The sequence below is a fragment of the Eucyclogobius newberryi genome, unplaced genomic scaffold, assembly GCF_026437365.1.
Source record: "Eucyclogobius newberryi isolate DKJ021-1_F unplaced genomic scaffold, fEucNew1.0.hap1 SCAF_13, whole genome shotgun sequence".
Classification (NCBI taxonomy): Eukaryota; Metazoa; Chordata; class Actinopteri; order Gobiiformes; family Gobiidae; genus Eucyclogobius; species Eucyclogobius newberryi.
Genome location: NW_027315757.1, coordinates 11,665,984 through 11,679,512, shown reverse-complemented (window position 1 = coordinate 11,679,512; position 13,529 = coordinate 11,665,984). Strand labels below are relative to the sequence as shown.

Sequence of the window (13,529 nt, the reverse complement as noted above, 5' to 3'; positions counted from 1 at the left end):
AATAAAGTCATCTCTTTTTATATGCTTGCTTCCTCAGGTACTTTAATATTAAACTGCAACATAAAGTCCATTGATTTCCTGTTCAAAACTACAGAACTGAACTATGAACTGAGAGCACCTTCCTCTTCGTATAGTAGAGATATTTTACTGTAACATGCTGCAGGTTTTTATTTACACATTTATTTATGAAGAATGGCTGCTGAATATATATATGGCCTACCCACCAGCACTTTTAAACTGTTCTATCGACTAGCAGCCCTTTAATCTATCTTTGTCAAGTGTTCTGTTTTTCCTTTAACCTATTAAACTATTTTTGGATATAGATTAATTGAAATAGACCCTAGTTAAAAGCTCATTAAAGTCAATTCCGCATTTGTCTTCTTTCAAATGCATGTGACAAGTTAGATTATATTTCACTAAAACGTAATGAACATGATAATATTTAAGATTTTAGTAAAATCTTTGTCTTTTTCCCCCAGGTTGACTGTTTTGGTGACGTTTGTAATTTTAGTTCCTGTTTGGATGCAACTATTACCTAGCAACCACAATTTGCACAAAATCCATTTGATGATTTGACAAATAATACTACCCAATAACTTGTTAAATTGTTGTTTAAAACTGTCAGAAAAATGTGTCCGTTGCATATGCATATGAATTTATAAATTGCCTCTGGATTTCTAGTGGAATGTCACTATGTCACTCAACAACACTACTTCCTGTCATTTTTAACTTTACTTTTGCTTTTTTTTTCTTCGCAAATTGCCTCTTGACTGATGTAAAATTATGATAAATATTTACCACAGGCTGTATTCCACCAAAAAAAGTTATAATTAGAAAAGCTTAAGAACGTGTTATATGCATTTTTAACATGGATGTATTATATTAACTGCAACAAAATAAAATAAAGTATTATATTACAGTTTTTATCCATTGCTTTGGGCAATTTCACGAAACCGAAATTACATTCTCAAAGCTCTTTGTGCATTTGGTAAAATAGCCTATATGGTTCAGCACAAACTACATAGATCACCTTCAAAAGGTCATATCTCACCCAAAACAGTTAAGTCAAGCTTCAAAACCAAATCATTTTCTCATAAAAATAGTCAGTGCCTCCAAAATTAAAAGTTCCTTCTCCAAGCTTTAAATATATTTGCCAAAATAACCTAGATGGTTTATCAGAACACTATGGCACCTGCAAAAGGTCATATCTCTCCCAAAACAGACAACTCATCAATTAAAACTAATTCCTTTTCTCATACTAATAGTCAGTGACCCCAAAATGAAAAGTCCCTTTGGCATTGTTTAAGCACTGCAGGTCATAAGGTTTAGATGTTATGTCAGTATGTCAGTGAACTATAGAATTATCCCTCATGTGCACATTTCAATCTTGCCTTAGTCCTTTGACACTGAATAGTTACTGTAGATGTTTTCTTTCCAGAATACTATGTGTATCAAACAGAAACAAAATTCAAGAGGAGCCAACAAGGTTTCACATGACGAACTGTATTGGACTCATGCCATGGAAATTGTTGCAGTTTGTAATTGCGAAACAGAAACACAAAATGTGTACAGCACAAAACACTGTCAAACCAAAAGAACATGAACACTAAAATGAAGTACAGTCTACACTACTGTAACAAAACATACAGAAGAAAAGGAAGTCTTCAGTCTTCATCCTCACTCTCCTGCTCAGCGTTCACGTCTGTCTGTCACAGATTCTCATCTACATCGCATCTTATGTTCTCCCTTGCAATGCAACGTGGGAAGAATCGGCGTGCATGCCACAACCATCCCCTGCAATGATCAGCCGTTACATCCTCACATGCAGCATCCATTGCTTGGAGGAGGGACCTCTGATTTAGAGCCCGATGCTCGTAGACTCTAGACCCTCCACCTCCAAGCTGAAAAAAACTTCTCAATAAGATTTAGAAATGGGGAGTAAGGGGCTAGGAGCACTATCACCATCCTTTGATGGGCAGCGAACCACGCCCTGATGAGCGGGCCACGGTGACATTGTCCCACACAATCACATATGTCGGCAAGTGAGGCCCTACCAAACCCCCTCGTGTAGAGGGATAAGAGCAACGTAAAGGCGGTCTAAGAACACCAGGAGCTTCTGGGTGTTGTATGGGCCGATACTTGGAAAGTGGGTGACTACCCCGTTTTCGGATATCGCAGATGAGGGACCGACTGAGGCGAACTGGACCCACTCTTCAGGCAGATGAGGGACCGTCGGAGTCGAGCTGGAGCCACTCTTCAGGCAGATGAGGGACCGTCGGAGTCGAGCTGGACCCACTCTTCAGGCAGATGAAGAGTGGTGAGAACCCTCACAACCAGGGTGTGAGGGTTCTCGTTCTCCTCCAGCTCCATTATTCTCTGCAATACAGTAAACACAATATTACTGTAAAGTGGTTATGCAGTAGAATCAGACAACAAATTACATGGAAATGTTCTGTTCTCTGAAAGTTCAATAACCTGGGCTCTATGCTCCATTGCTAACAGGTCATAATGATATTCAACTCATAAGACTGTACAATATACTATGTGTAGTGCTTTAGCTGTACATACTGAAAGAGCAGCTCAGTTCTCTCAGAGTTCCTTTTGAATGGAACTCTGTATAATTGCTTCATGGTCATCTGATGTTTAATCAGGACCCTGTTAATTGTGGAGATGCTGACAGCATTTACATTTTCAAAGATGCCAGCATTGTCCTCCAGGATTGTGGTCCGGATTTGTTGCAGGGTAATGGCATTGTTGGCCACGACAATATTAACAATTTCCAGTTCCTGCTGTTCAGTAAAAATTGTTCTTCTGCCACCTGCAGCAGGTTGTCTTCCAATCCTAGACATTAGAGTTCACAAATAGACACTATTACTATTTGTATTTAGATGTTTTACTTTTACTTTAGTTCAATACATTTGGAAACTACTGTTAGTAACTCCACCACCAATAATTCAATAGTTGACCGAGCACATTCCTGTTTTCCCTGCGGAATGTTTGAATGATGGAGGACACTGTAGAGCGTGGCACGTGAGGCTGAACTCTACGACCTGCCTCTGCCATGTGAGGCCATGAAGACCACATGGTCCACAAGAGAAGCCCCAATTTCATCTGGTACTGGTTGTCTTCGTCCTCTTCGTCCTCTTCCCTCTACTCAGTTCTACAGGAAAATACTACTTTATTTATCGCAAGACCAAGAGTGCAAAGTGCATAACAAGAATAAAAACAAACAACTGGCAAAAAAACAATAGTAATAATAACAAACAATAAACAAATAACAATGTTCGCAATAATTAGATAAATACAAAAAATATAGTATGTAAAATAAACAAATAATTGAAGAAAAATTACAAACTAACACTAAAAAAACTACAAACTATTTACATCAAGGGTTACAGTGCAGTTTTTCTGGCCTTCCTCCCTGCAAAGTCATTGATGACATCGTTGTACGAAATCTGACTACCAACCTCATGGTTTATACTGATCGAAGCCAGACCAGTGAGGCGTTCTTGGGCCATGCTTGACCTCAGGTAAGTCTTCAGCAGTTTTAATTTGGAAAAACTCCTCTCAGCTGAGGCTATCGTTACTGGCAGTGTTGCACTGATCCGCAGAGCAATACAGAGGTTAGAGTACATTTCTGTCAGCTGTTTTGCTTGAAGGAATCGTAACAACTCGAGGGTTGACAGGCTCTTCGATGGCAAGTCAGGTAGATTTCTTAAGTCCCCCCCGCAGTGCCGCCCCAAGCACCCACCTATCCGGCCTAGTGGAAGGGCCGGCCCTGTTTATACTCCTGGATAGCACCTGTCAGCTAACTAAAATGACTGAGTGATTGGTGAGCGGATGTGAGAAACTCCCCCTACAGTATATACCTTGATGTTTTTCATGGTATTATGTGCCTGAACCATTGTGACAGTGGAGTGAACTATTCTGCAGGTGATGATGGACAGAAGGAAATTATGCCAACATGTTTTGCAGCGAACAAGCACTTGACTGAGAAGCAACAGTCAGTTTAGACCAGCAAGATGTATTCAATTGGTAATTGGGCTAACTGAAGGCATTTGTACCTTACCATTTGCACAGATGTGCTAATCATTTGAAATGTGTGCAAGCTGTAGGCAATTGTACTTGTCATTTGCAATGACTTTTTAAAACAATTTGATTAAAGGAATGAGAAATGCCAATCGGTTTTGAACAAGTGCCCAGTGGTTTGGAGGTTTGCACTTGTTGTTTTGAGAATGTAATTTCTGTTTCGTGAAATTTCCCAAAGCAATGGATGAGAACTGTAACTGGATATTCAATTGCGCGTGTTTCCCATCGGACCGTATTCCAAAGCGCACACCTGCCAAGCACGCGCAGGAGCTGCGCTTGTTTAGTTTCTCCCCGGTACGTGAACACTTCACGCATCATAAATTGTACACTTTAGTTCAACTGGAACGATTGAATGATTAAATTATGTTTGTGTTTAACAGCTTGTTGCGTGTTGTTCAAAAAAATGAAGAGTTTCCCTAAATCGGCTGCTCTTTCCTCCAGTCAACAGAAAATCAGAATCTCAAAACAAGAGGTTGTGCTTCAAATGTTGTTGTTGTTGTTGTTGTTGTTGTTTTATGGCGGTTGGCATCCAATTGTTGCATTACCGCCACAAATGAACTGCTCTTTTCTAATGTATTTGAGCTTTGTAGCGCTTCCAGAGAACTGTCCTGTGTATAACTCCTGTTTGTGTCCACAGCTGGAAAGAATGGTGGAACAGGAGTTTCAACGTGCAATGAAACGGAAGGAGAACCGTTTAGACGCTTTAATAGAAATGATTGACAAAGATCTGAGTCATGGGCTGAAGTATGAGGCCGCCAACAAAACGCTGCAGGTGAATGGAGGAGTTTATACACTTTCAAAAGATGTTATATTTAGTTTAAAATTATGGCAATGGTCCAAATCTCTCAGCATTCTAAAATCCATGGATTTAAACAGTTTTAAAAGTTTGTAAACCTTCTTAATTTTGGAATTGAGGCAAAAGTGAAGTGGAACTTGAGGGTCTGGGATTAGTCCAAGTGATTTTACACGTACACTGTAAAATGCATTGTGTTTATTTAATAGGAGATTATGGTTTTCAGGTTTTATAGCACAAATACAAGTTTTTCATTTTAACTACCCATATATTATTTACCTCCTAATTATACTATATTTTTTGTGAAGGTCAAATACAGTTTTGTGGCTAGAAAGTTAAATAATTCCATTATTTGTACAATCTTTGTAAATCAAACACTGATATTTATACCCTTAAATAAAAAACAAAAAAATCCTTATTTTGAGACGTATAAGACAAATCCATTGCCCATTTTTAATCATTGAAAATCCTTCTTGGTCTACTTCTGATGACTTAGCATTTGAAAAGGTTGATATGAAATATTTTCTTTTGTCCAGACCCACATGAAGGCCGTGGCTCAAAAGGCAGAACAAGCTCTTGCATATATTGCACAGGTTTAATAATACATTTTTTGCTGAAAAATTCAAATAAAAAATATTCTCAAGATTTTTCAAATGCATAATATTTTTCTCACAATCCTCTTTCACAAAAAATATATTTTCAGACTCAAACACCTGCTCTTGGTGAGACCAGTATAACCCGGTATGTCAAATCTATTCTTTCTACAGCTGTGAAATACTCTTATTATTACTGTTCTTGGTTTTAAATATTACAAACATTCAGGTCACATTTGGAAGCGGTCAGTACCAAAACAGTGTCACAAGGTGTGTGCTTAAAAAAAACATGTTTTTTAATGTAATGCAAGTTTAAGTAATCTAATTGTCTTTATTTGTATTCATAACAATGTGAAAGTCTCCAACATCCCAAAGTTACTGGTAGGTTATTTCCCTTATCACTTTTAGACAAAGCGTTGGTTCTGTCCTTGATACTTCTCGTCATTTGTTTTGCCATTGTTGTTTCAAGGAAAAGACGAAGAAAGAGGTTGAGCGCCTTCATGTGGAAGATGCTGGTAACTAGTCAAACATGGCATATATGAATCATTCTGATATAAATAATGTGTCAAAAATGTGTGGGAAACAGCACTGAAAGCCGCTTTTGAAGATAAACATGTGCAGACAACTCGATCTCCTCCAAATAACATCAGTCAACCAAAAGGGGTAGGGTTTAAACACTTTAAACACAGGTTGTTTTGAAGGCTATAATACTACATGGGACATTTGCATAACTTTGGTGCAAAATCGAGTCTATTTCTTATTTTTATGTCATCAAAGCTCTGTGTTTGCGGACTAAGCTCTGGTTTTAAGGGTAACCTGAGGCTGGTCCAGCTCTTTAAGAAACATTGCTTATTCTTATTCGTAGTCTTACTTTAATTCAGCTGATTAAAGGATTGGCCAAGCTTTTGCATGTCAAAAAGGACCCAGAAAATGCTCAACCTGCAGCTGAAGCCTCTGTATCCGTGAAGAGTATTAAGGAGGAGCTCTGCCCTCCTGAAGTGGACGCGAATCCCAAAAGGATCAAGTTGGAGCTGGTGAGACATAAGTTCACATTCTGCCCAGACCCTGTTAACCTCGTGAACTGTCTGAGTTCCACAGTGGCATTGGACCACTTTGCAAAGCCATTTTAGTATTATTGAGAAGACGAACACAAGAATGACTCCGTGATTAGAATGGTCAGCTACAACCCAAAGGACAGTAAATGTGTCCTTGGGCAAGACACCTCACCCACCTTGTCCTGCTATAAATGTGGTGTGTGAGTGGTGGTCGGAGGGGCTGATGGCACAGATTGGCTGCCTCACTTTGTCAGTCCGCCTCAGGGCAGCGGTAGCTGCAGAAAAAGCTCAGTGAGTGAATAATGACAGTGTAGCGCTTTGAGCTCATTACAAGAGTAAGGTACTATAGTTAATCAAATTCATTAATTAAAACATCATTATTACTATGTATATTATTTCCTTGCAATAAAAGTCTTAATCGTGTTTATAGGTCTGTTATCCTCTTGCACAATTTAGATACTTAGATTATTACACGACTCTCCCAGGCTATGCTTTCCCTTTCATTTATTCACGTGTTAAACATTAATATGTGAAATTACTTATATATATATATAAATAAACTTTTTTTTTTTCTTGTCGCAGGAGGAGGTGCCATACCCTCCTTTACCAGCGCTTCCCTTCCCCTCCTTTTTAAGTCTAGAGGCCACTAAGTACAACATTCCCCCCAGGCTAAAGGTGGATTTAGCCCTCATCAAAAAACCCTCCCCTCAGCTGTCTCTGGTCTGGACCCTGGATGAGATTGACCTCGATGCCCCGCCCATGGACACTTACAGGTTCAAACACATTCTATGAAAAAATATATTTGCATGTGTCCATTATGGACAGAGGGAGATGGTGGTAATGAATGGCAACTGGGACCTGAAGTTTTGCTTTTGGAGTTAATATTTTGTCATTAAATAACAATATATTTAAAAAACGGATCAGATTAAGCGTAAACAACTCTAACCTGGCGCCCTAAATCTGACATATCCGGACATCATGTGACTTTCCACCTTTTAATATCATCAAGAAGGGTCCAGGCTGTAGATGTTTGTGAAAAATACACTTTATAATAAAGAACTGTACCTAATAAGTTTTAGACAGTTTGCCCCTGACAGTTTGCCCCAGCGGCATTGCCTCCCATCAGGAGCAATAATGACTATTCTATGCACTATTTCATATTAAATACCTTCAACTTTAGCTTGAGATTTTGTTTTTCTACAGCCAACAGTACAAAGTAGTCCATAATCCTCAGACTACTCTCTCAGGGCAAATGAAATGACCAATTGGCAATACACAACCTTAATACATTTGAGTAGTTTTGAGCCAATTATGGTTAAATTGTTCCCTAATCAAAAATCTATTTGTAGCTTGCTTACTGTTATTTGCTGTGTTTACCAATAGTGGCAGAAATGTACTTCTGTCAATCTGGAGCTTTGTAAATCTGGTAAAAGACACTGACGTTCACATGCCCTTAATCATTTGTACATCCACGTTCTCTGAAACTCGGATAAAGTTTGTAATTTACAGCAGATGGGGTTGCTCTAAATTCTCCACCATTTCACCTGCCAGTGCAGAGTTTGGTGATGCGTGCTGGGATTGCTGGAGCGCTATACATTTGATTGATTTTAATTTGTAAATGTCTCCACTCTTGACAACAGATGGCATCTAAAGTGAGAATCAAAGGTGCCATTATGAAGCATGTATTGCATTCACAAGCGTGTGTAAATGTCAAGGGTTTTTGAAAACCGTAATAATACATTATGTTACAACTACATCTTCTGTCTTTGCATGAATTGAAAGCACTGAACTGACTTTCAAATCCTCCACATCTTTTTACCACGATCGTGAAAAGTTTCTTGTTTTTCTGTTCACAGCATATATCTCACCACAGAAGTAACTCAAGGCAGTAACCAGTTTGACGGGTGGCAGAAGCTCGGAGAGCACGCAGCCGCGCCCCTTCCCATGTTCTCCTTGTACACCAAATACAAGCTCGGGTACAAGATCTGCGTGTCTGTGGTCGGAAAAGACAAGTTTGGACGCTATGGACCGTACAGCAAAGTCAACTGTGCGTTTCTTTAATGAAGCAAGTTTCTTTATGTTTTAATTTGTGTTCTGTAAGAATAATTTATACATAATAATTGTATTTTGTAAATGTAATTTATGAAGCTTTACTTTAATTCATAATGCTGAAAACTCCCTATTGAAGCGAAAGAAAACTATTTGAATTTCAGCCTAAGCCTCTGTTTTTTTTCTGGTCATTTTAAACACAAGACAAATTTGTATTTTCAGAAAGTTATATTTTTACATGGGTTACAGTGCTATGCCCCATAGGAATCCCAGCTGTCCCACAGATGCTGGGTTAACCCAGCTGTAGTAGAGACCTGCAGCTGCGGGACTGATGTGACCTTGTGCGGGAGCAGGCCAAAACACTGAGCCGCACACTCGAGAGTGCAGATTTGGCTCTATGAGAAACGGCGGTGACACACTGAGCAGTGCGCGCCGTGTAAATGTCACATAATGACCACATTTAGATCAAGGCATTCAAAGTACTTTATAATAGTTTTCTGACTACTTTATGTTAGGCAACCACCCAGCTATTCACACAGCAGTGAACACAGACACTGGGAGTGAAGCTGGTTAAGTGTCTTACCCAAGGACACAATGGCAGTATTCACCTGAGGCAGCTGCAACGATTGCACTGCCAAACTGTGGGTCAGAGGATCTGACCACTCAACATGGACGTTTATGTCGAGGGGGATTCGAACCGCAGACCTTCAAATCAGAAGTTCATAAATCATTGTCAGATTCGTTCCAGCGTTTCTTCTGTAATCACGATCACTACCATTGCGTGGCTTCCCAGCATTTCCGCAAGAACTTTCCCATTATGATATGAACCTGTTGTAATTCCCTCTGCAGCCAATAGATGGTGCTCAGTTAGTCCCATGCGTTTGACTTTGGTTGGGGCGACCTGTCAGGAGCAGTGATCGCTGTAGTGTGATACCCTCCAGATATTTGTGCTTGGCTTGGTCAGCATGACCTTTGCTATGGCACCGATAGTTACCTCTTGTTCATTTGGGTTAGTGGAGGAAACTCAACCAGACGCAAGAAAAATATTTTGCAAATTTAAAAAAAGAAGCACTTGCCATGACACTCAAATTTGAGCTCAGGTACATTGTTTTTCCAATGATCGGCCTTGAGCCCACCTGCTGTAAAGATGATTGGACATGATTTGGAAAAGCACACACCAGTCTATACAAAGTCCCACAGTCCCACGGGCACAGACCTGCAGGTCTGTAGACCTGTCGAGACAAGAGTGTATCAAGGCATAGATCTGGGGAAGGGGACAGACTTGTTCATTTCAAGCTTTGGTTTCTAAGCTCGTGAACACACTAGGCCGCCATGATCGATAAAGGCTAGTGGTCACATCAATCGGTCTTCATGGTCAGGGATTTTGGTCCTCTTGGATGTTCTTGTTTCATTTCCCACTTTGAGTAATTTGCAAAATTTGAGTCAATCCTGCTAGTTGTTACCCTGACTAATATATTTTCATCATTTAAACAGATTGGTTAACATTTTTCTCTGTCAGTTGTAGCTTAGCTTGTCAGTCACATTATGTTAAATAGAGTTTGTACTTGTGGAGGATCCGCAAGGGACTGGTGCAGAGAGATCTGGGCTGCAGTTGCAGGCGGGTGCCTCGACGACCGGATCTCTGGACACAAACTGGCTCTGAGGACATTAAACATCACCTTGCTTGGGATGATCAGCAGGAGGTTGAGCGTTACTGACTGGATATAGTCGGCCTCACCTGCACGCACACTTTGTGCCCAGGAAACCATCTCCTTGAGTGGGGCTGGACGCTCCACTTCTCTGGCCTTTCCCACAGGTGAAGGTGGCGGGCTTGTAAATGGCTTGCTTATAGCCCCACAGCTCAGCCGCCACGGGTTGGAGTTCACCCCAACCCCTACGCGAAAAGCAGTGCAGAGTGCTCGTCCTTCTTGGAGTCCCTGAGAGGGGCCTTGGACAGTGCACAGACAGTGCACAGACCGGGGACATCGTTGTTTTACTGAGGAAATTCAACACCCACGTGGGCAGCGGCATCTGGAGAGAAGTGATTTGCAGGAACGGCCTCCCCGATCCAATCCCGTGTTCAGTTATTGGACTTCTGTGCTAGTCACAGTTTGTCCATTACGAACACCATGTTCGAACACAAGGTTGTCCATCAGTGCACGTGGCACCAGGACATCCTCGGAGGTTGATAACAGTCATTGTTGTCGTGTCATCTGACCTTCGCCCGTGTGTCTTGGACACTCGGGTGAAGAGAGGGGCAGAGTTGTCAACTGATCACCACCTGGTGGTGAGTTTGCTTCACTGGCGGGAGAGGAAGCTGGACAGACTTGGCTGTCCCAAGCGCATTGTGAGGGTCTGTTGGGAACGCCTTATGGAGCCCTCTGTCTACTACTTATTAATACAAATGTGGAAATAAAAATGACCAAAAACATTGAACATGTGCCAGTTTTGTGATTCATGTGGATAGGACCAGTAATTACATAGAAATTAGCCATAGAATATCAAAAAATGTTGCCAGTAAATGGGCACAAATTTGACGAGAGAACTTAGACCTTTTTAGAATTTATGTCACTTGAACCTATTCATTGAAACCAATAGATGTTTACAAATGATCTTTTTACTCCAAATTAAGTTTTTACAGACCTCGCTCACACTTTCAGCCAGGTAAACTGCTTGGAGAGCCATTAGTTAAACGATCTCCTCTCAGCAGCATGTCTGTCCCTTGCCAAACTGCAGGCCTCCTTAGACCACTTCTAGCACACGCAACGTTTAAGTTTTATTAGAGCTGACACTGTGGTGAGCTTTAGTGCTTATGAATGCAGCGCTGGAGGAGGTATAAAAAGAACAGCGACAGACACAATCCAAATTAGGAAAAGCAGAGGTAGAGCGCAGAGGAGCTTCAAAACAGCTACTGTCTTCTTATGGAATCAAATCTGATAACCCAATAATTAGATCTGATTATTGCTTTGTGTTAAACAATGCATGATTAGCAAGACAATTGCAGTTTTATACATCCAATCCCTGTTCTAAAATCCCCAGCATTTGTAGATTTAAATGCCCTCCATTTTTTGTTATACCTGGTGAACCCAACCTGTTCAAAACTCCAACCTTTCCTTTTCCTTTCCAGAAGGATTGGCAGCTGTGCGCGTTCATAGTTTAACACTAGATGGAGATGCTGCACAAAAAATCACCTCTGAATACTTGTCAATGTTTGATTTCTTGCAGTATAAACGACAGAAGGCTGCAGTGCACATTTTAGAACATTCTAAAGCTCTGCTACAAACGGTGTTACTGTCATGTAACACCGTTTCATATACATATAAAGGCATTATTTTCTCGGAAATGTTTGATTCACGTAATTTGCTACTAACTGCTGAGAGTGAACTAGTTTTATAATGACTTGTTTTTGAGGTTTGTCCCTTGCACAAGTTTGTCCCTAATAGATGAGAGCTGTCAGTTTGTTTGTGGCAAGACACATTGTGTAAGTGTGGCTGATTACAAGACCAAAGACCTGACGTAAAACTTGAAAATCAAACTGTGAATGCCCTGTATAATTTTTGACTGTTTGCCATTAAAAGATAAACTATTCTGATTTAAAGCGCGCTATTTTTTGTCTTGCCAAAACTTTCAAACCAGGAAGGAAGCTTTATGCCCGAAACCCATAAATAGAAACACATTTGCAGTTTGTAGTTATGTATTGTGGCTGTACATCTGATGTGACGGGGCAATTCAAAAGCATGGATCATTTTAACTTCACATGGACTTGTGTAAAACTTTTCACTTTCTTTATTATACATTATTTACATGTATGTACATAGTGCATACAACATGGCATTTTGAGACCTCTGCTAAATCTTTTAAGCGTTTTTTACTGGGCCCAAGTTGCCACGTAAATTATTAATAATCGCATATTGTTCCTGAATACTTTGAAATGACATGACGGTAAAACAAAGGGGAAAAAAGAAAAGAAACCAAAAAAAAACATCTTTCAAAGAACAGAGCACTGATGTTTGGCATGATGGTATGTTATGACACCATGTAGCTTCAAAAGTGATCAGTAATCATAGAGGTCACTTTTTCTACATTTTTGTTATGTTACAGGCTTATTCCAAAATGTATTACATGTATTACTTATGACAATGTGAAAGAAAGTTGTTTGAATACTTTGCAAATTTATTAGAAATGAAAAAAATTAAAATATAAAATAGAATAAATGCCATAAACCTCACAATTGAGCTCAGGTACATTGTTTTTCCACTGATCATCCATTCAGTTGATTGGACATGTTTATTGGACATGTTTATTGGACATGTTTTGTAAAAGCACATGCCTGTCTATATAATGTCCTACAGTTAACAATGATGTCAGAGCACAAACCAAGACATGAAGTCCAAGCAATTGTCTATAGACCTCCAAGACAGGATCGTATCACGGCACAGATCTGGGGAATGGGACAGAAACATTTCTGAGGCATTGAAGGTTTCTGTGAGCAAAGTGGCCTCCATCATCCGGAAAAAGTTTGGAAACAGGCGAGGAGAACCTTCCAGAAGAACAACCATCTCTGCAGCACTCCAACAATCAGGCCTGTGTAGTAGAGTGGTAAGACGGACGCCACTCCTCAGAAAAAGGCACCTGAAGGACTCTCAGAACATGAGAAACAAACATTTCTGGTCTGATGAAACAAAATTGAACACTTTCGCTTAAATAGAAAGCGTCATGTCTGGAGAATCAGGCCCCGCTCATCACCTGGTCCGTACCATACCGACTCCTCAGGAAGAATCGTTATTTAAAAAAATGATCATAGTTGAACTCATCCGTCGAATATTCTAAAACACTTTGCCAGTGTAGTCAGGGCCAACTTGCTAAAAGCTAATGAAAGATTCAACAGCTAAAATGTCCCCACAGTTTTAATGTGAGTTTCCAGTGTTCAAGCACAGCCGGCAGGACTGT

The 13,529-nt window shown here is 40.2% G+C and overlaps 1 protein-coding gene across 1 annotated transcript; it reads left to right on the top strand.

Annotated features, from left to right (window-relative positions):
• Positions 1 to 4,336: 4,336 nt before the first annotated feature.
• On the top strand, positions 4,337 to 8,668 carry LOC140357985 (uncharacterized). Its single transcript, XM_072442605.1, has 12 exons — positions 4,337 to 4,383; positions 4,470 to 4,561; positions 4,727 to 4,861; positions 5,419 to 5,475; positions 5,586 to 5,623; positions 5,705 to 5,745; positions 5,834 to 5,856; positions 5,945 to 5,990; positions 6,062 to 6,138; positions 6,357 to 6,509; positions 7,113 to 7,303; positions 8,387 to 8,668. The coding sequence occupies exons 2-12, from the start codon at positions 4,493 to 4,495 to the stop codon at positions 8,589 to 8,591; spliced, it is 1,035 nt and encodes a 344-aa protein (XP_072298706.1). The 5' UTR covers positions 4,337 to 4,383; positions 4,470 to 4,492; the 3' UTR covers positions 8,592 to 8,668.
• The last annotated feature ends 4,861 nt before the right edge of the window (positions 8,669 to 13,529 follow it).

Coding starts and splice junctions, on each gene's coding strand:
- LOC140357985 (XM_072442605.1), top strand. CDS start 4,493: ATGAAGAGTTTCCCTAAATCGGCTGCTCTTTCCTCCAGTCAACAGAAA. Junction 5,624..5,704: donor GGTGAGACCAGTATAACCCG/GTATGTCAAATC, acceptor ACAAACATTCAG/GTCACATTTGGAAGCGGTCA. Junction 5,857..5,944: donor CCAACATCCCAAAGTTACTG/GTAGGTTATTTC, acceptor TGTTGTTTCAAG/GAAAAGACGAAGAAAGAGGT.